At 38.8% G+C, this 24,128-nt stretch overlaps 1 protein-coding gene across 4 annotated transcripts in view; it reads right to left on the bottom strand.

Moving 5' to 3' along the window:
- Positions 1-24,128, bottom strand: part of exoc3l2b (exocyst complex component 3-like 2b) — a 166,775-nt gene that overhangs the window by 13,038 nt on the left and 129,609 nt on the right. For all 4 annotated transcript variants that reach the window (XM_048264542.1, XM_048264543.1, XM_048264540.1 and 1 more), the window contains one exon: positions 1,619-1,740. In XM_048264542.1, coding sequence (XP_048120499.1) covers positions 1,619-1,740 — 122 coding nt within the window. The remainder of the gene's footprint in view (positions 1-1,618; positions 1,741-24,128) is intronic.

Raw genomic sequence — 24,128 nt, 5'->3', positions numbered from 1 at the left:
CTGCATGTTAACAGTTAGTTAATGTTATTAAATGACTAGATGTACCGCAGAGCGGTACAAAATATGACCGCTGCCCAGTCCAGCACATTTTTTCCACAAAAATAAATCTTGCTGAAAGGCCTATATGATTCTAACTGTCTCACTAAATTGCATTATCCACCCTCAATTCTCACTGGTATCTGCTAGACAACAAGTACCAAAACATGATTAGTTCATAGATTTCATAGAATGTAAAATTCATTTTATACAACCCCACCCCCATCTTGCCTGTTCATAATTCTGAGAAATTCTTGAATTGTGTGCATGTGTGCGTGTACACGTTTATGTTTATGTGTGTGTGTGTGTGCGTGCTTGTGTGTTTGCCTGCGTATGTGTGTTTGTGCATGTGCATGCATGCGTACATATGTCTACTGTGTGAGTATGTGTCATACGTATGATTACTGTGAATGTATGTGTATGCGTGTGTATCTGTTTATGCACATGTGTGCACATGGAATGGGTTAGCATGACCCCTGGAGGCAAACATACGGAAAAAATTGGTCATCCTAGGCCCTACGGTAGTGATGGGCAAATGAAGCTTTGGTGAACCACTAAACCACAGCAGTGTGAAGCTAGCGACACTAATGAAAAAATCCAATATGGCTGTCACATGTAGATTTTTCAACATAAAAGTCCTTACCCAAACCAGTATATGTAGCCAAAAATATTGGTTTGCTAAGGACTTTTATGTTGAAAAATTGTTGGTGTACGGTCACTAAATGTACACATAAATTATTTTATTGTAAGGCCCCCCATGAACGTGCATTTGGAGGTTGTCATAATGATCCTACACTTTTAATTTCGTGCAGTTTTGACCATGTCAGCCATAGATATTGTGATGAAAACACCTAATTTTTTGCTTTTTAATTTTTAACTAGGTGGCGCTATACATGAAATAAGTGGTAATGGGATGGGTTGACATGCCCCCTTAAGACCAACATACAAAAAAAAGATGGACCTCCTAGGCCTTATGGTTCTCGAGATATTCACAGAAAACTGTCTCCGGCCACCTACAGGTTTTTCTGTAATTAACTATTCAAAATGAACTTGTTATTTTGACAGCCCTAGCTATTATGTGTTTTTATAATGTTCCAACAGAGTTTCTAATAGGCTACTACATCATAGCAATGGTTATGATACTAGTCTTTTTAAATAACATCATACACTTGTGTTCATAAGTTTACATACCATAACAGAATTTTTGAAATATTGGCTAGTTTTTGGAAAATCTTGTTTTATAATGGAATGTGACAAAAAAAATGTCATGGGCTTGAAATTACTTACGATCACTGACTGCACCTTTAAGAAAGGCATCTTTCTCTTCATGGTCCCTTCTTTTCCCTTCATGAATTTTGTTTTTTTTTTCAAGTACAGAATAAATGAAAGAAGACAAGAAAAAAGATACCCATTCCAAAATGGTAATTGAGCAAGGTATTTCACCTCAAGTTGCTCTAGGGGGACTCTCCCTACTACATAAGTAGACACCTTTTCATTTTATATGTACACCTAAGCTTGACATGACTGTACGTCCTTTTAAAAGTTGTTTTGTTTTGGTCAGAGTGCACTACACAGTCCTTACCGCATATCAGGGAATTCACGCACCAGGATGCCTACTTCCATCTGGATGGAAGGTGTATCTTCTAACAGGATGATCTCTGATAAGTGTGGGATGGCATTATCAAGCCATGAGGAGGGTGATTCCTAAGAGGCACAAACATATAGATAGAAGATCCTGTGAGTGAATGTACATGTACATTTATTCATTTGGCAGACCCATTTATCCAAAGTGATTTACAGCAATAGAGTAACATTTAAGCATTTTAACATACGAGCTACAGCAGTAGAATAACATTTTAGCTATTAAAGGTGCTCTAAGCGAACAGTCACTTCTGTTGACTTTCAAACAAAACAGAGAACTAGCTCGCTACTTCCTCCCCCTCCCTCCCTTGCTGCTCCCGTGCAATTGAAACTCTGATTTGCTAGAGCAGTTTGTTATGTTTTTATGGGCTAGGTTTGCCCAGGTTGTTTTTGTTGCTGTTTTTGGAGCCTGGGCTGTCCACAGAGATCACATCTTTTTTACAGTGTATTCAGGACACAGACAGCTAGCGAATGGTTAGGTGATGTTTGCAGTAAGTGACATAAAATGTTTTAGCTTAAAAAATGTGTGGCATCGCTTAGAGCACCTTTAACAATGTAGCCTCATGGATAAGGTAATGTCAGGAAATATGCCACCGTGTGACACTGTAATGGGGGAAAACATGAAGCTGTATCAGTATATTAAGCACCAAATTTGATACTGCAATGTTCATTTGTAACGTTCTGTGTAACCTACATGTATTTAGAACTATCGTGCAATATGCTGTTTCACCTTGTAGTGGCGCTCAACCTTAATACAGCCCCACGGAGTGCGTAGCTGGAAAGGTGCTTAAGCTATGGCAGAATGCGCGCAAGTTGTATAGCCTACATAAGAAACGCTCCTCCCAAAACTCATAGCTCCCTCTATCGCGCTTAAATGACAGATTTAAGTGAGGTGGAAAGTTAGGCCTAGGCTAAATTACTCAGATAGACCTACAATATTACATTTTGAAAATGAACGAACTAAAATAAAATAGCCTACATTTTAATTAAATAAATAATTATCAAATAATTATTTTCAAGAGCTGAGCTGCATCAGAGGGATCAAAGAGCCGCGGGTTGCCGACCCCTGGCCTAGGCCTACTATCTATTACAACTCTACCTCTTTAATTCAGCTGTCTGGTTGAAGCCTGGACATATTGTAAACAAAGTAGCTGGTAGTTGGCTAGCTTAACATATTCTACTGATTGGACTGTTCAGTTTCCCCATGTGTGTTTAAGTTTCAAGGTAATACTTGTTCTCCTTGGGACAGGCTCTTTTGGGAAACATTGGTATTGAAATGATCAGTCAACTTGAATGCAAGAGTTTTAAATAAATATGTGCAGCATGCTAATGAAGCTAAGCGGATTTAATAGTAATTTAGCTAGTCGTCTTCTATGCGTCCTTGCTTTCACGATTGTGAATGTTTTATTTAGATTGTGTTGGCCGAGTTGCGCGTGTCCATTGAGCGAGAGAGAGAGGTAGGGAGAGCGAGAGAGAGCGGGGCAAGGAGAGGGGGTTTACTTCTATACTGTTTGGTAAAGTTGAACACATAGTCTACAATGAAAGCAACGAGAGGTATGAAATTATTAACTAGACTGCATTTCCAGCGGGAACTGCGAAAGTGTGCTTGCCCTGGTCCGGTCACAAACGTGAGACAGTGACATACGCTATGCTGAACCTGGCTTGATCCAAGCATTCTGACAGTGCCTTTCAGTGTTGGAGCAGTGACAATACCTCAAAAGCTGTATTCAACTATTGCCTTGCGGGGTGAATGCGGTTCGTTGGATTTTACCTGTGGCCTGCCTTCGAATTTAGCTTCTATGACTAAAATCAAATCAATAAAATAAAACAACAGCAGTGATTGGCTGCAAAAATAAATAATGTCACGTGTCTTGCACCTCTCAAACTGGGCTATCAGGTAACCTAGAGTAAAATGTGAAATTATGAAATATGACTAAGGCATTAAAATGCTGCTTGTTTGATACTTTGATACTTTTTCACTGATTTATTTAAAAAATATGAGCTATGAGTGTGAATGTTATATATTCCATCCCCTAATTCTGTTTTACTGGTTTATTTGACAAATAATCTATATGGATTTGCTCTATAAAGACCTTATGTCTGTTTGGGATTGTTTTGAGAGCCTATTGATGTATCTCAGAATAAAGGAATGTCCACAACATTAGTGATGGTTTTTTTGTGTGTGTGAATGTATTTTACTTAACTCATTGAATGTAGCTGGATATGCATGTCTCTAATAGCCACAATAGGAGTAATTTTAGCAACACCGTATTTTGTGTGGCCCATAACGACCCAGTGGATCATGAAAATGTGCCAAAATTCACATTCCTTGCTTGTTGTTGGTACATTAATCTCAGATTGCCACTTATCTGAGATGTAAGAGTTCAGTATAGGTTTAAGGTCTGGGGCAGGGATTTGACATTCTGTGACTTCTTCATTGAGGGCTTGCTTAGCAGCACTGTCCGCTTTCTCATTTCCCCTCAGACCAACATGGCCTGGGCCCAGCAAAAAACTACACTCAAGTTCTGGTTCTTTAGACTTTCTAGTTGATCAAGCTCAGCTTTGGTTGTACTTTTTGCGTGACATTAAAGCCTACTGGAAAGATTTTTAATTGCAATTTAATTGAATGCAATTTACTTTTGATTAAATAAAATTAATTTATCGCTCTCACCCATAGTTTTCTATTTATTTACAAATGTACATAGGCCTACTGTAATTCATTTATACATAGTTATTCTACTGATCTTTATACTATTTATCCTGCACATAGACTTATTCTTACTACTCTTATAATGTTGTTTCTGCACTACAATGACACTGTTTCCACACAGCTGTATGTACATCTCTGTTATATATTTGTCATATTGAATATCCATATTTTTCTGTTTTATTATATTCTGTTAATACACTGCATATATCTATATTATTATTTCTACTATTATAATGTTACTACTACATCTACATACATTATTCTACTTATTGTATGAGATAACTGCTAATACACTTCACATATTTATATTTAATTCATATTACTCTAAACCACCTTCTGTAAATCAACTGTATACTACTGTCTACATTGCACTATATTTCTTGACCTGTCTCTGTATATTTCATCACCTTTCTATACTTTGCATCACATTGCATGCATACTGTAGCTACATGAATCACAGCTAAGATCCTTGGTTGCTATGATAGTCCATGAGCCACAGGGGGTCATCACTACCACTTGGGGGGGCAAATTCTCACTATATTTTTCTGAAAGCTACATATCTCTGGAGTATAAAATGGTATGATAGCAAGTTGGATCTTGTAGCTTTGTGGCTGTACAGGCCTTCAAAGTTGACCTCTGATTTGAAAAAAAAAGGAAATTCCGCCTATTGGCTTTTTTTGTTAAAACACTCATAAGAGCCCAGAAAATAATCCAAATCTTATTATTACTGATGCATATGTGGTGTTTGATGTTGGCATACATATTTTGACTCATTATGTGATTTTGCTCTTCATTTTGGTTGATACAATTCAAGATTTATGTGCAAAAAAAAAGCTAATTTGAGTTTTCAGAGCAACATGTTATGGCAATACCTGAATGCAGATCTTATTGATCATTACTATTCTACCTTCCTTACTTTCAATTGCGAGTTGAAATTAATGTTAAATGATGACATACATAGGTCTGCAGTAGAAATGTTTTTTAAATTGTAGCTGAAACGAGTACAAAAGATCTTTAATCTATTCATTGAATTCATCGTCAGAACAGGAGCACAGAGGATGCCATCTCTATGGCACTTCACTCTGCCCTGTCCCACCTTGACAATAACAACACCTATGTAAGAATGCTGTTCATTGACTTCAGCTCAGCTTTCAACACCATCATCCCCTCCAAACAGATCACCAAACTCAGTGAACTGGGCATCAATACCTCCCTCTGTAACTGGATTCTGGACTACTTGTATTGCATTCATTGTGTCTACACTTGAGATAAATAAGTTTGTTTTTTCTTTTATCACATACACATATATTGGTATATGTTTTTTCTTTACCTTAACATGTTTCGACGTATACTTCCATCTTCATCAGAAGGTCACACGGTGGAGTAGTGTGACTTGTTTTTATCAGCTGATGTTGTTACGGAGGTTTGATCCACCTGTCAGTTTTTTGACAGGTGGACCACACCTCCTGCTGTCAGTCAGCCGCCAGGACGGCACTCCAGGTATGGGAGAGCATATATGCTCCCTCATCTCTGTTCATCGTCTTTGGGCTCCGCTTTCTTATTTCAATCGCCTCCTTTATCCAGCGGTGGTATCGGTTGTTCTCCTGCTTAATGACTGGCATGCAGGTGGTGTGGTTCACCTGTCAAAAAACTGACAGGTGGATCACACCTCCGTAACAACATCAGCTGATAAAAACGTGTCACACTACTCCACCGTGTGACCTTTTGATGAAGACGGAAGTATACGTCGAAACATGTCAAGGTAAAGAAAAAACATCTACCGTATGTGATAAAAGAAAAACCAAACTTATGGATTCTGGACTTCCTAACCAACAGACCTCAGTCTCACCTGAGACCTCACCTCCTCAACCATCGAACACCAGTGTACCACAGGGATCTGTGCTGAGCCTTCTCCTCTACTCCCTCTTCACCTACGACTGCACACCTGTACTTGGCTCTAACACCATTGTCAAGTTTGCAGATGACACTGCGGTGATTGGGCTCATCAGCAATAACGATGAGACGGCCTACAGGGAGGAGGTCCAGCACCTAACATTGTGGTGCACTGATAACAACCTGGCTCTCAACACCAAGAAGACCAAAGAGCTCATTGTGGACTTCAGGAAGTCTAAAGCTAGCACACACACACACCCATTTTCATCAACAGGACTGAGGTGGAGCATGTCACCAGCTTCAAGTTTCTGGGTGTCCACATCTCTGAGGACCTCTCTTGGACCCTCAACACCTCTACCCTGATCAAAAAGGCTCACCAGCGTCTCTTCTTTCTGAGGTCCATCTGTCTCCTCAGATCCTGGTGAACGTCTACCGCTGCAACATCAAGGCATCCTCACCAACTGTGTCACAGTTTGGTATGGCAACTGCTCTGCCCACGACCAGAAAGCACTGCAGAGGGTGGTGAAAACTGCCCAACACATCACCGGTTCCTCACTCCCCTCCATCGAGGCCATCAAGGGGCAAGCGATGCTTGCGTAAGGCGCGCATCATCAAAGACTGTTCTCACCCCAACCACAGACTGTTCAGGTCTGTTACAGGTCTCTCCGCATCCGAACCAGCAGGTTCAGAGGAAGCTTCTTTCCTGCGGCTGTCACCCTACTGAACTCTAGCTCTGCATCCCGGTGACATCCAACAAACTAAGCCCCCATCACCCCCTGCCCCGCCCCCGCCTGATGCCTCCTTGCCTGTGCCTGTTGAGGTGTCCACGACCATGGCAACCTTGACAGGGACAACAAGGAGGCGGACATCCCCTAGCCCCCCCCACAACTGCACTACCCTATCCCACCCATCTATCCCATCCATCTATTTTGTAATGTTGTAAATGTATGTACTTGTAGATCAAGTCTTGGAAAATAGTTATTGTTTCTTTTTAATGGAAATTATTTTAACATCAGATGAAAGACAATGTTAAGTATGATAATAATAATAATAATAATAATAATAATAATAATAATAGTACATAATGATAACCATGTGTAAAGTATGAATATTTTCACCAACCAGTTCATCTACATCTCATTCCCACATTCTTACTAGTCAAAAGTACAACTGAAATGTATAATGTAGATCATTTTAGCACCTGTGATGCAATTACCATAATTTCCCAACTATTAGCTGCAGCTTATACAATGATTTTGCAAAATTTCTTCAGCTATGAGGTTAATACACGGGGGCAGTTAATATGGTATATGGTTTTGTTTCTTTTAACTTGCATAAAACACTATGTAGGATTGTCAGTGGCTCAGTGGGGTAATGCGTAGTGCTGGTGTTTGTTAGGTTGAGGGTTCAAATCCCCGGTAGTGCTTTAGGCTCTAGCTCGAATACTATTGGTTATTGAAGATTCACACCATTGAACAGCACCTGAATGACATCAGGCAATCAACATACACAGTCATTAGTTGCCAAGGATCAGAATGCGAGACACTCACACTCTGACATTTAGGGGAACTTCTTTGTTTACTATTTTTCCTTCATCATTAAGTCTATCATATTTATATTTCATCCATTAGTGTTCTTCTCTACAAATGTCTAATTGCCCCAGAATTTCAAAAAGATTTCAGGTGTACTCTTTCAGGAAAGCCCTTCATTTTAATGTCAAATGTATGCTTGGAGTTTTTCTTGTGTGTTTACCAACACACATTTTTACCATGTGAATGTGACAGCCCAATGTGTATGATTGTTATTGGCTCAGTGGGATAATGCCTTGTACTGGAGTTTCTTAGATTGAGTGTTCAAATCCCTGTTAGAGCTTTAGGATTTGTCATTTAAGATTCACACCATTGAACAGCACCTGAATGACATCAGTCAATCAACATTCACACTCATCAGTTACCAAGAATCAGAATGCCGGGACTCTCTATTACATTTAGGGGAACTTCTTTGTTTACTATTTTTCCTTCATCATTACGTCTATCATATTTATATTTCATCCATTAGTGTTCATCTCTACAAATGTCTAATTGCCCCAGAATTTCAAAAAGTTTTCAGGTGTACTGTTTTAGGGAAGCCCTTCATTTTATTGTCAAATGTATGCATGGAGTTTTTCTTGTTGTGTGTTTACCAATACACATTTTCACCATGTGAATGTGACTGGCCAACATGTAGGATTGACAGTGGCTCAGTGGGATAATGCCTTGTACTGGCAAATGTGAAAATATGTATTGGTAAACAATACATACCGACTGAGGGCATGTATACGAGTCGGTGTGTCCAAATGCGACACACCGACTTGCACACGTTCAGTGGTTCACCACGGGCATTCGGTTTAAATCCGAAATGCTCCCACACTGCAGCTGTCGCGTTTGGCTTAAGGCCCATACACACCGAGTCCGATTTTTTGGACAAAATATTCGCACGAAATTACGCAGCCTATTAAACACATGCATTCGTATTAGTCTGTACACACCGAGGACGAAATTCGTTGCGATTAAAAACATTTTCGCAACGGTCTCATTTCATGCGAAATTTCGCATGCGAAAAAGAGCTGTTGACCAATCAAATAATGATTTTGCAGGGTTCCCATGATGTCATAATAGAACGACGAGCAGAAAAAAAGCTGATAGATTGGGTGATCCTACTGCTCAGTGCTCACGATGCTTAATAGGCCTATATGCCAAAGTTACAGAGAGTTTACGTTACAGTAGACTCTCTCAGGTGTTCAAGAGTAGGCCTACTCCTGACGAACTTCTTACGTAGTGCAAACTCCTTACAGACAGCTTTCCCCACTTCTTACCACCGTCCCACCATTTTCACTCAACCAAAAATAATTAAATGTCACTACAGACAGAGGGCTTCTCACTGCACATATTTGCAATGAAAAAATACCACATGCATTCATGGAAATGGAATTTTTAAGAATAGGTCATGATAGGCTATGCTGCTGACAACAGCATTATGTCCAGGGTTACCACTATCGTAATTTTGCCTCACATTTCCTGGTGCGTTAACTTTGCTTTATGCTTCATAACTGAAGTAGCCCAATGTGGAACTCTGAAAAACTTTCTGTGGATCTTATAAAGGTAAGCTAATGACTGATAGGCTATCATTATTAGCTTTTGCTGTTTGTTGGATCATCGTCATACAAGCTGATCAATTTGTACCACTTGTTGCAGCAGTGCGATTTTATCCCATGCTCATTTCTACAGGCTGTCTCTGTGCCTCCGCTCCTTAGCAGATACATTTTGATGTAGCCTGCGTGTGAAATGGTTTTGTGAGATGTAGGCCTACTTGATATAGGCTATGGCCGTTTTATAGCGTGTTGGAGTATAGCGTTTTGGCATGTAAACATTTTAAATGAGGCCTTGCCTACCCTACAGCTTGTTAGGCTACACCAGTCCGCCCAAATGGCATACCTCGAGTCCAATATGCGGGCACCCCTGGCTGCAGCTTGCAGATCGGGGCTGGGCTCAACGTGGGGCAGAGCGCAAAGTTGAGCTCAGCACAAAATCAGTTCGTCATTCCCTGCTGACCTCTCGTCCGTCTATTTACCCGGACTCAGAGTTTTTCTCAAGGAAGAATGCTTAATTCTATAAAAGCGTATCCTCCTTAAACTACTGCCAACGTTAATCATGTCCCTTCCGCCCTAGCGTTAGAATTGCGCGTGTGTGTTGTGTAGTGGGGTGGGTGTATGGGTGCACTAATGAGCCCAACCAACTCATGTGTTGGACTGCACAATTATCACAATAGCACAAGTAGAATAGACAAGGGATGGGAAGGATGGCCGTAAGCTTTAATTTCCCCAGCACCTCTCAAGCCAATAGGCCTACACGGTTCCATGAATGATCAAGGCTATAATCTGTTTCAAATCTTGATGATTTTATGAGTTCTCCCTGCTTACTGAAAGTCGCTGTGTGAACCTGCGTGACGTGAGTGCGAAATAGAATGCGAAATATTAAAATAATCGCATCGGACTTGGTGTGTACACTTTTACGATTTCGTATCGTATCTGGTGTGTACGGGCCTTTAGAAACCAATTCCATCTTTTTTGTCTTTATTAGGCGTAGCCTACTCGAACTCGCAACTAGGTTTCTCTCTGCCTAGTGCCTACCGGTATACTTCTCACGCGGCCCTTTAGCTGCACTCTGTGGTAGGCTACGCCAGTAGTCCCGCCTCCCCACACACCATGCGACTGACAAGTGACTGACATGAGGGTTCACTCATCGTTACTCTAAAGACCCGAGAAAGAGAGAGGGTTAGACGAGGAAAACAAACAAGCATGCAAATGGCATTTATCGCGGCCAGAAAAATTATCGAGCTAATTTTAATTATCATGCGATTAATTGATTTATTGAATATCGCGACATGCCTAATTATGTGATCTAATCCAATTTCAGGATCCTTGTTTCCCTTTGAACAACTTTGAACAACAATTTTCAAGATTTGAAATCCGATAGCCGAAATCCGGTAACTGAAATCTGATAACCGAAATCCAATCACGTTTTTTTTAACAATTGGGCCCAAGCAATCAAAACATATGTAAACTAAAAAGCTATGCTACCTCATGTTCATTTTGCTCGGACCCCGTTAAATCACCGCTTGCGGTTATATTTATTATTTTTCCCGTCTCCCTAATTTTTTGTCAGCTCTAGCGCCTAGGCCCTTTGAGACAGAGACACCGTTCCAACTTTAAAACGTCCGGTCAGTACCAGTGTAAGTTGCTCGTGAAGATGACGTCAGGTGGGCATGTCGTTCGTCCGCCATATTGGATTGAACAGAAATCGAAACTAAATTTTCACAGGTCACAAATTTGGTCCGAACGCCACGAAACTTGACGTACATCATCCTTGGACCAAGCCTCACAAAAGTTACCAGAAGGATTTTTGAGTTTCGAAAGCGTTTGCCCGTCACAGCTAAACGAAATCGGGCGGGAGAAGCTCGAAACAGGAAAAGTCCATATCTCATGAACACTGTCACATATAGATACCAAATTTTGTATTTGAACTCGGGACTCCAATGTGAGGGTGCATAAGCTAAAAAAAAAGAAAACATTTCAAAAGTTTCCAGCATTTGGCAAACCACCCACCCATATTTGGTAACTAGCACCTTTCACATTTGCAGTTGTACTTCATTCACAATGCCTTTCAAGTATGCACAATGTCTCTGGGCAGCCACAATGTCCATGGGCAGCCTTGCCCATTCATGAAATCCTTGCTCTGCCATGGGATAGTATGGACTTACGAACTGAAATGGCAAGGAGAACAGTAGCTATATATAGCTTACATAATACAGTTGTTTTCACATTGACGGTATTCAAATTAAATTTTTCCTTATTGTTAAATGTCATGATGGGAGAGTATTATTAAAAATGTTACAAGTATGCAAATTCATATGTTTATGGGAAATTAGGTTTTACTGGGTTGTTTTGTTGTAAAGACATGCAAGGCATTCTGGGGCCATGTAATAGACAAACAGTGGTCGGCAGCGTTAACTTGATTTCCATACGTATTAATATGAATAGGTGTTTCTGTAAACCTAGGGACAATAAACCATCTCTGTTACAAAAACGACCTGGTAATCGCTCACTGAAGAGGAAACTATGATAAAAAGATTGTTTTCCTCAAAGCATGGATTTGACGACAGTACAAGCAGGAAATGTCACGTTAATGGTAAATACATCTGAACGCTAGGTGGCATCGTTGTATTACATTTCACATACATACGGTGACATCATTAGAATTATGTGAGCTTCACAAGTAAGGAAGGTGCAAATATTATGTAATTTATAATGGGAAATTATTGGAAATGTTATTTCTTGTTTATTCTAATTGCAAACCACACACATCCATTCGTAATCCACGCATTACTTTTAATACCTTGAAAAGACTCTCATTTTGTTTATTTGATGTTGCCTAGCAACGCAGCCTTCAGAGCAAAGATTCTAGAACAGAGCTTCAGAGAGACACGTTTTGAGTTTGTGGCCAAGTAGCCTACCTAAAATATCAGTTTCCATGTGTATGTGCTGGATGGTGTGCGTCCTTTATGAAAGTAAGTGTTTTATAGAGTTACAGACATAATGAGTCATGTTGTAGTGGTCAACATAAATGTGCCCCTTCTGTTGCTTGGTTACGGGGACGCTGGCGAGACACGCCGCTCCGTCTGGCATCATGCTTTTGTTTGTTTTTATGTAATGTTTGTAATTTTATGTAATGTCATGTTTATTTTTTGTATTGATTTGTCTAGTTAAATGTTTTCTCTCTTTATTTACGTTATTTTTGATAGTTATCGTGTCATTCTCTTAGTCCTTTTTATTGCTTTCAAGTCGGCTGATGTCGTTAACGTTTCTCCACTGGGAGCTTGCTATGGCTAGCTTTTGCCCTGGGCCTCCGACATCCTTCCCATCCATCTGTGAGCCGGTGATGCACTTCACTGTCTGGTCGAGGGGATTTCTCGGGACAACAGCTGGAGTTACTCTGCAAGAGATCTGCCGAGGCCGCCGAGCTGTTTAAGACCTGTGAGCTGCCATGCCAACTGCCTGGAGTCTGGATTGAGCAGACTAACGTTAACGTTAACATTGAAGAACTCTGCATTAGGCCTACGGACCAATAAACTGTGGAGACAGCTGTGCGCAGTTTCACGCGAGTCACCATTGCCCTTGGACATTTTCAGATGGTTGGAAATTGGACTAATTTTATTTTTATTTTTTATTTATTTTATTTGTTGTCTGTGTTGTATGTCTTGGTGTCACGGGTACGCTGGCGACTATGCCGCTCCGTCCGCTATTGTCTTTGTTAGTCTATGTGTCAATGACAATGTCTTATATGTGGAGCGCTTTGGGTTGCACTCTGTGCATGTTAAATGCGCTATACAAATAAAACTGACTTGACTTGTTATTAAAATGCTAAGCGGAGAAGCATGCTAAGCAGAGATTTAGTATTGTTCATTTCTTGTGTGGCTAGCTATAGGGAGGAGATGTATGTTGCTAATTGGTAGCTCATATTTTTTTAAATAAATCAGTGAAAAACTATCCTGACAAATAAGCAGCTTTTTAATGCCTTGGTCATATTTCATAATTTCAATTCCTCGGTAGGTTACCTGATAGCCCAATTTGAGAGGCGCAAGATGCGTGACATTATTTATTTTTGCAGCCAATCACTGCTGTCATTTTATTTTATTGATATGATCTCAGTCATAGAAGCTAAATTCAAAGGCAGGCCAAAGGTAAAATCCAACGAACCGCATTCAACCCGCAAGCCAATAGTTGAATAGCCCTCTCCTAGAGCTTTTGAGATATTGCCACTGCTCCAACACTGAAAGGCACTGTTCCAATGCCTGGATCAAGCCAGGTTCAGCATAGTGTATGCCACTGTCTGCTCACGTTGATGACCGGACCAGGGCAAGCACACTTTTGCAGTTCCCGCCGGAAATGCAGTCTAGTTATTATTAGGGGTCCGAGCAGCGTAGCTGCAGGACCCCTATTGTTTCTGTACCGTTCATTTTTGGCCAAAATTCTGTAAGTCATACTGCAGCCTAAACCGTAACTCCAAAACTCTTCAAATTGTCAGGTATGGTTCCCAGTACCCCCCTCTGCCCATAACCCAAAATTTGGGGTACTGCACCCAAAGGTGGCGCTGTTGGAAAAAAAAGTTAATTATGCTAATTTCTCCTTACCAGATTGACCTAGACTCAAAATTCTTTTCATAATATTAATCTCTAAACTCAGATGCATCTTTTTTGGCCCTGGTCTTATGGTCTAAAAATGTTTACTTTTGACACAATTTCATGGAAAAGCCAAACATTATAAAAAGTTTCACACTCTTCAAAAATAATCAAATCTTCACCAAAATTCTCACAGACAATGTTTAGACCAAGCCTCACAAAAGTTATCGCTCAGAATTTTGATATTTTGTTCCATTTCAGAGATATAGGCCAATAAAGTTAGACCACTTAGGCCATTTTTCCTAGATCACCTATATTCCTATAAACCGTAAGTCCTAGAAACTTCACATTTTCAAGTATTGTTACCAGTACCCCCCACTACCCATAACCCACAATTTGGGGTACTGCACCTAAAGGTGGCGCTCTTGTCAAAAATGCTTATTTCTCCTTACCAGATTGACCTAGACTCAAAATTCTTTCATCATGTTAATCTCTACATTCAGATGCATCTTTTTCACCCTGGTCTTATGCTCTAAAAATGTTTACTTTTGCCACAATTTCAGAGAAAAGCCAAACATCATAAAAAGTTTCACAGGCTTCAAAAATTATCAAATTCTCACAGACAATGTTTAGACAAAGCCTCACAAAAGTTATCAAAATAATTTGGATATGTTTTTTCCATTTCAGAGATATAGACCAATAAAGTTCGACCACTCAGCCCATTTCTCCTATATCACCTATATTCCTATATGAGTATTTTTTTTTCCTTGGAGAACAACCATACAACCATCATTATGTGGATACCATTAACAGTGCACATTTTCAGATCTGTACTCTTTTTTATAAAGCCCTTAATTCTATTGTCAAATGTATGCTAGGAATTTTCTTGATGTTGTGTGTTTGCCAACACACATTTTCACCATGTGAATGTGACTGCCAAATATGTAGGATTGTCAGTGGCTCAGTGGGATAATGCCTAGTGCTGATGTTTGTTAGGTTAAGAGTTTGAATCCATGGTAGTGCTTTAGGCTCTAGCTCGAATACTATTGGTTATTGAAGATTCACACCATTGAACAGCACCTGAATGACATCAGGCAATCAACATTCACACTCATCAGTTGCCAAGAATCACAATGCCGAGACACTCTATGACATTCAGGGGAACTTCTTTGTTTACTATTTTTCCTTCATCATAAAGTCTATCATATTTATATTTCATCCATTAGTATTCTTCTCTACAAATGTCTTATTGCCCCAGAATTTCAAAAAGATTTCAGGTGTACTCTTTTAGGAAAGCCCTTCATTTTATTGTCAAATGTATGCTTGGAGTTTTTCTTGTTGTGTGTTTACCAATACACATTTTCACCATGTGAATGTGACTGGCCAACATGTAGGATTGACAGTGGCTCAGTGGGATAATGCCTTGTACTGGTGATCCTTAGGTTGAGAGTTCAAATCCCACTTGAAACATTAGTGTTAGAATACTATTGGGTTGTGGATGTTAGCATACTACAATAGAATGCTGTTGGGTTGTGGAGGTTAACACAGTATAACATTACAGCTACTTGTCAATATGGACTTGTAGTGCAAGGCAAGTATAACTGTATAATTATAGGCTGTTTATCTTATTGACTCCGACACAGCTGTAGCCTATAATTAAGTGTGCTTGCAAAGCTCTTGCAAAGCAGCACACTTATTGTTCTTCTTAAGTTTTATTATTATTATTCCCGTCTCCCTCATTTTTTGTCAGCTCTAGCGCCTAGGCCCTTTGAGACAGAGACACCGTTCCAACTTTAAAACGTCCGGTCAGTACTGGTGTAAGTTGGTCACAAAGATGACATCAGGTGGGCGTGTCGTTCGTCCGCCATATTGGATTGAACAGAAAGCGAAACTAAATTTTCACAGGTCACAAATTTGGTCCGAACGCCACGAAACTTGACGTACATTATCCTTGGACCAAGCCTCACAAAAGTTAAGGATTTTTGAGGTCACAGCCAAACGAAATCGGCAGCGAAGCTCCGAAAAAGAAAACATTCCAAAGGTTTCCAGCATTTGGCAAACCACCCACCTGTATTTGGTAACTATCACCTTCCACATTTGCATTTGTTCTGGTACATCTATTACAATGCCTTCCAAGTATGCACAATGTCTCTGGGCAGCTACAATGTCTCCAGGCAACCTTGCCCAATCATGAAATCCTTGCTCTGCCATGGGATAGTATGGACTTACAAACTGAAATAGCAAGGAGAACAGTAGCTATATATAGCTTACATAATAGAGTTGTTTTCACATTGACGGTATTCAAATTAAAATTTTCATTATTGTTAAATATCATGATGGGAGAGTATTATTAAAAATGTTACAAGTATGCAAATGCATATGTTTACGGGCATTTAGGTTTTACTGTGTTGTTTTGTTATAAAGACATGCAAGGCATTCTGGGCCGTAATGAACAGTGGTGGCAGCACTCCATAGGCCACGTATTAATATGAATAGGTGTTTCTGTAAACCTAGGGACAATAAACAGCTATCTCTGTTACAAAAACGAGCTGGTAATCGCTCATTGAAGAGGGAACTATGATAAAAAGATTGTTTTCCTAAAAGCATGGAGTTGACGAAAGAATAAGCAAGCAAAATTTCACGTTAATGTTAAATACATCTGAACGCTAGGTGGCAACGTTGTATTACATTTTACTAATTACGGTGGCATTAGTGAGCTTCATAAGTAAGGAAGGTGCAAATATGTAATTTATCATGGGAAATTATTGGAAATGTTATTTCTTGTTTATTCTAATTGCAAACCACACACATCCATTCGTAATCACTCGTACACTTTTGATACCATTGGTATCAAAGACTGTCATTTCATTTATTTGTTGTTGCCTAGCAACTCTGGGAACAACAGAGCAAAGATTCTAGAACAGAGCTTCAGAGAGACACGTTTTGAGTTTGTGGCCAAGTGCCTAAAATATCGGTTTCCATGTGTATGTGCTGGATGGTGTGCGTCCTTTATGAAAGTAAGTGTTTTATACAGTTACAGATATAATGAGTCATATGGTAGTGGTCAACACAAATGTGCCCCTTCTGTTATTAGAATGCTAAGCGGAGAAGCATGCTAAGCAGAGATTTAACATTATTCATTTCTTGTGTGGCTAGAAGCTAGGGAGGAGATGTTGCTGTATGGGATTTATGTTGCTTAGCGTGATGCATGGTCATTTGATATGAGATGCTTGTACTCGTAACTTTAGGACTCCTATTTTTTTTTTTAACTAAGAGTAATTCAGGAAGCATTTTAGCCCTAAAAGTAGCGCCTGAGTCTGTGACAGCTTAAAAGAAGTCGCGAAGACTCCTAACTCACTAAGACCGAACAATTTTTTGTGGTGGCATTTCTCGTCGCGATGTTTTGAAATGCGTCTGCAGGAGCTAACAATCGCGAGGGAACAATTTTGCATTGTAGGCATAACTAAGGGATGCAGTAACCCCACCAACAACAACCAAAACTAGCCTACCCATTGTCAACATGTACATTAAATGTAACGTTTCATTGTGAATCAAATTAAAATGTTCTCCTCCTTGCAAACGTTGGCATAGGCATATGGTGACAGATTAATTTAATAATGTTGCTGCGTGGATCACGGTAAGTGTGAATGAAGTGGCCACTTCTTAATGGGACTCGCTGTATTGAAGTAGGCTAAGTAAAATACAGATGCTTCAAATAAGACAAGGTTAGGATATGCCCGCTTGACAACGGCAGAGATAGAACTGGCCTTTGGCCATAGCAACCATCCATTTAGAACGACTGGCCTTCATAGCAACCAAAGATCTTAGCTGTGATTCATGTAGCCTACAGTATCCATTCAATGTGATGCAAAGTATAGAAAGGTGATGAAATATACAGAGACAGGTCAAGAAATATAGTGCAATGTAGACAGTAGTATACAGTTGATTTACAGAAGGTGGTTTAGAGTAATATGAATTAAATACAAATATGTGCAGTGTATTTAATTACTGCTAAAGTATTAGCAGTTACCTCATACAATAAGTAGAATAATGTATGTAGATGTAGAAGTAACAGTATAATAGTATAAATAATAATATAGATATATGCAGTGTATTAACAGAATATAATAAAACCGAATAATTATGGATATTCAATATGACAAATATATAACAGATATGTACATAACATACAGCTATGTGCAGTGTGGAAACAGTGTCATTGTAGTGCAGAAACAACATCATAAGAGTAGTAAGAATAAGTCTATGTGCAGGATGAATAGTATGAAGATCAGTAGAATAACTATGTATAAATGTAATTACAGTAGGCCTATGTACATTTGTAAATAAATAGAAAACTATGGGTGAGAGCGATAAATTAATTTTATTTAATCAAAAGTAAATTGCATTCAATTAAATTGCAATTAAAAATCTTTCCAGTAGGCTTTAATGTCACGCAAAAAGTACAACCAAAGCTGAGCTTGATCAACTACAACGTCTAAAGAACCAGAACTTCAGTGTAGTTTTTTGCTGGGTCCCAGGCCATGTTGGTCTGAGGGGAAATGAGAAAGCGGACAGTGCTGCTAAGCAAGTCCTCAATGAAGAAGTCACAGAATGTCAAATCCGTGCCCCAGACCTTAAACCTATACTGAACTCTTACATCACAGATAAGTGGCAATCTGAATGGGATTAATGTACCAACATCAAGCAAGGAATGTGAATTTTGGCACGTTTTCATGATCCACTGGGTCGTTATGGGCCACACAATATACGGTGTTGCTAAAATTACTCCTATTGTGGCTATTAGAGACATGCGTTCATGAGTATTCAGCTACATTTAATGAGTTAAGTAAAATACATTCACACACAAAAAAACCCATCACTAATGTTGTGGACATTACTTTATTCTGAGATACATCAATAGGCTCTCAAAACAATCCTAAACAGACATAAGGTCTTTATAGAGCAAATCCATATAGATTATTTGTCAAATAAACCAGTAAAACAGAATTAGGGGATGGAATATATAACATTCACACTCATAGCTCATATTTTTAAAATAAATCAGTGAAAAAGTATCCTGACAAACAAGCAGCATTTGAATTCCTTAGTCATATTTCATAATTTCAATTCTTCTAGGTTACCTGATAGCCCAGTTTGAGAGGTGCAAGACACGTGACATTATTTATTTTTGCAGCCAATCACTGCTGTTGTTTTATTTTATTGATTTGATCTTAGTCATAGAAGCTAAATTCAAAGGCAGGCCACAGGTAAAATCCAACGAACCACATTCACCCCGCAAGCCAATAGTTGAATAGCCCTCTCCTAGAGCTTTTGCGGTTTTGCCACTGCTCCAACACTGAAAAGCACTGTTAGAATGCTTGGATCAAGCCATGTTCAGCATAGCGTATGCCACTGTCTGCTCACATTGGTGACCGGACCAGGGCAAGCACACTTTCGCAGTTCCCGCCGGAAATGCAGTCTAGTTATTTCTTTAATTTTGGAAAACGTAGGCTACCAGGAAGTAAAGCGGGAGATGTGTGTGTAGCACTGCGTGAAACAACACAGGTTCATGGATATGAGTGTCGCGATTTCGGTTTTGAATCACATATCGTTACAGCCCTAGTTATAGCCTATGCATTTTCTGCAGAACACGGTCAAGAAATTATAACCTATACTGGCTTAAAAGATGCTGCCTGATTTGTTTTCCATTTAAGCTATCAATATGAACAGGGAGGGGGGAAGAAAGGAACCACCTGAAAGACACAAAGGCTACATGGTTTGATTTAAAGAATATTTTAATTTGATTTGAAGTCTTGGCCTAAATAACAAGCCAAAATATAATCCCTTAAATATGTGATCCTGTTGCATAATCTGTTATTTCTCAACACTGAGCTAACTAGACTATACCACTGCATACATACAACAGACTTTCACACAGTCACACATACATTCATTCTTTTATTCATTCAATCTAATAGTACACAGTGGATGTAGTGATATGTACAAAAATAACAGTTGCAAATGATATAGAAAGGTTTACACATATGAATATACATTAGGGATGTAACGATGCGTGTTAATTGGCTAAAAATCAATACAAATGTGTGAAGTCAATAACTATTTAAATACAAATGGCATCTATGATCAACTACAATCAGGCTTTCGGCAACACCACAGTACCGAAACTGCACTTGTAAATACTATGCCATATGGGGTGCCACAGGGATCCATTCTTGGGCCACTCTTATTTAACTTGTATGCTCCCCCTTGGTGAAATATTTCAAGAGTACAAGATTGCATATCATAGCTATGCAGACGACACGCAGATCTACCTTGCATTGTCACCAAACAAATTGAGTCCTATTGACTCCTTAGGTCTTTGCCTTGAAAAAGTAAATACGTGGATGCAGCAGCATTTTTTACAACTTAATCAGAGCAAAAGTGAGATTATTTTATTTGGTAACAAAGAGGATAGAGCACAAATAGGTGCTTAGAATCTAAAGCACTTACAACTAGGACTCATGTAAGAAACTTGGGAGTCATCTTAGATGGAGACCTGACTATGAATGATCCAGTGTTTCCTATACATTGACTAATCTGTGGCGGGGCGCCACAAAATAAAAATCGGCCGCCACAGATTAATAGTCTATGTTTAATTTAATTTAATTTAATTTAAATTAAGTATAAGGTCAAATCCTTGCATTGCCATTCAGCTGCTTTTTTACGCACGCAGCCTTTCCTTGCCCTGCCCCGCTCTCTCTCGTTGCCCGCTGCCACTCCTCTGCATGTGCATTTAACAAAATATTCACGATTGTTGAAGGATTGTTGTTGCCACATAGAAGCATTGCATAGAAGACGTCTGGCTAAATTGCTATTAAATTGGCTTAGCATTGTGACCATGCTGCGCAAATTTGTTCAAAACTGCTGTATTGAAGTGAACTCTGCTAAGGTCTTATCACAACATAGTAGGCTACATTGAAGAGACTAAACTAAGTTAAGTTATGAAATCAAGCAGTATCTCAAAGCTAACGTTAGAATACTGTTTGGATGTCGAATTTAGCATGCTTAGTCTACTTACAGCTGCTTGTCAATTTTGTTGAAGGGCTCATTTTATTGACTATTGGCAAAATTCCGATGTAAATGGAAAAGTGTTTTCCAAAATTCAAAAGTGCTTGTCCCAAGGAGAAGTACGTGAACCTTTATTTTAACTACTGTATGTAGAAAACGTTATAAATTGCATCCACACATCAGCAGCCTTTCAACTGTGTTACAATTGCAAGGGTTCCCTCAAACGTCTTAAAATGACAGGCACTCAATTAGACCTATACACTACCAAGACGATCTTAAACCCCCGTTGTCCAAGTCAGCTACCGCCACAAATTGAATCCAATTCTGTGGGAAACACTGTGATCACATCAAAAGCATAACTAAATCAGCATTCTGGCATCTCAGAAACATAGCTAAGATCAGAGAATTTGTTTCTAGACAGGATTTAGAAAAGCTTATTCATGCTTTCATATCCTGTAGGGTAGATTATTGTAATAGTCTCCTAACTGGCCTGCCCAAGAAGTCCATTAGACAGATTCAATTAATTCAAAACGCTGCTGCTAGACTGTTAACCAAGACTAAAAAGAGAGATCATATTACACCCATTCTTAAATCTTTACATTGGCTCCCAGTTAATTTCATAATTGATTTCAAGGTTCTACTCCTAGTATATAAGTCACTGAATGGACTTGGCCCCAAATATTTTTCTGAAATGCTTCCCCAATATACACCTAGTATGGAGTATAGATGTACTGGAACCTGTCAATTAATAGTCCCCAGGGTTAAAACCAAACAAGGAGAAATGGCATTTAGCTATTATGCCACACAGCGCTGGAATCAGCTTCCAATAGATATTAGATTTTCCCCAACACTAGAATGTTTTAAAAAGAAACTAAAACCTGAACTTTTTCATTCTGCATTTATTGATTAGTTTTTAGGTTTATTTTTATTTATTTATTTATATTTTACCTCCTATTCATTCAGTCTTATTTCCCCCTTGAGCTCTTTTATTATTTTATTGTATTTATTACTATTGCTGTTAATCTTTTGTTTTTGTTTCTTTTAAGCACATTGAATGACATTTTGTATGATAATGTGCTATATAAATAAACTTGAACTTAAAGTTCACATACGGTTAAGATAAAAAATGAATCGCAATGAAATATTTGAAAATAATAGGGTGTAATCTGCTTTTGATTTCGCTTGTTCGACTTCAGAACGTCTGTAAAACAATTGGCAAAAAACAACCTCATCAGGACACCGGATTACACAGAATACACATTACCTGGGACATTTAGGTAACATCGAGTTTAGAGATTGTGTTCCGACACATTTCATGTATGGGGTTCATTCGATTCATGTTAAATGTGATATACATGATGTCAAGATGTTGCTGATGTTATAGTGCAAAGATATTTTTCACATGTTGTAATATGTTGAAATGGCGATAAGTTTCATTTAAATATGTTGCCTCTGAAAATTCATGAAATTTGTCACACACATCAGGAGTCTCAATAAATACTCAGAAACAAAGGCTTGACCGGGGATGTGGCCAAGAGACTCTCTGGCGCCCCCCTATGTACTGTGACTTGTGGTTAGCATATAGTTTCACCTACAGACACCAAATTTGGTAGGTGTACCTCCCCAAAACAAACAATGTTTGTATACATGGCATAAGCCACAACCACAGGAAGTGAGGTAATTGAGATTTTGTGCGTTGTGGACATGATCAATTTTTACGCACTTTTCCTAGACGATTGATCCAATTTATGTCAAAGTTGTATGATGCCAAGATGTCATTGATTCTAAAAAGCTTTTTTTGATGTAATTGATATGATGAATTTACAAACAACGCCACATAAATTATGTGTTAAATATGTGATAAATCATGGATTGATTGGCATTGGTCAAACCTCACAGGTTGTTAATTATTATGGTAATGATGATATTCACATGCCCACAATGCATATTTGGTAGGGGTGTGAATCTCTCATGTAAAAGACGATACGATTCGCATCTAGATACATGGGCACGATTCGATACAAGAAAAGATACTTGTTCATAAAAAACGATTCAGTACGATTCGATGCGATGCGATTCGATGTAATTCGATGCAGTTCAAGAATGGAAAGCATTCTGAAAGATTTTTTATCATTTGCTCAAGGTGCACATTCATTTTATATTATCAGTTATCATGGTCATGGTTGTCAATTAGGCAAAGAAATGTGTGAATATGATTATCTAAACTGAGGTTTGTTTCATATACTGTATTGAAATGAAAAAAGAATAGTCTACATTTCAGTCAAACACAGCAGCCAAATACAACATATTTTTTTATAGACTTTATACAGTTATATCTGATTGTTTTCATGGAGCTGTAGCCTTGTTGAGGTAAGACAATACCGAAATAAAATAAAACAGTGCTTAAGACACTCTTGGCCTTTTCTCATATAGCCTTCAAGAATAAAATAGGCCTACATATCAATGAACTCTTTGGGTTTATTTTGTTCCAACGGTAGACCTAATGCAGAAACCTATAATGCCACAAGACTGAGTGAATATGAACAAAATAATTGGCTAATAATTTGTGCATCGTTTTAGCAAGGGCCAAATTATTATTTAACATTAAGGAAATCCCTTCATCAAACGTAAGGCTATACTCTACAGACTATCGTTGCTGTTTAGTGTTTAATTTCGCGCTGGATTTTGAAAAACAAAAGAGTAAAAACTGTAAAACAAACGACCGAGTACGAGTTGTCACATGCTTAAGTTGCAGTAGATGTATGGGTAATGAGGTCATTTGACAACTTTGGGTAATAGTCCAGTCATTTTAAGCCAAAATAGGGGTCAAGGTTGAACAAATTGCAACACAAGCAAACTTAACTGATTTTGAATCCTCAATATGTCCTGAGTAAGGGAAAAAAAGCTCCGAAGAATCCCGATAGGGGAAAGTTTCGAAAAAGACCCAAATATACCCTATTCATGCGCCTATTCAGTATTTTTCTCACGTGAATAGGGGAAAAAAATTAACCTTCACATATCACCATGAAAATTACTGAGTGGATTACTTACATCAAGACAAACA

This window comes from Alosa alosa, chromosome 15, assembly GCF_017589495.1.
Source record: "Alosa alosa isolate M-15738 ecotype Scorff River chromosome 15, AALO_Geno_1.1, whole genome shotgun sequence".
Lineage (NCBI taxonomy): Eukaryota > Metazoa > Chordata > Actinopteri > Clupeiformes > Clupeidae > Alosa > Alosa alosa.
The sequence above is the reverse complement of the archived record's forward strand: the minus strand, read 5'-3'. Positions and strand labels throughout refer to the sequence as shown.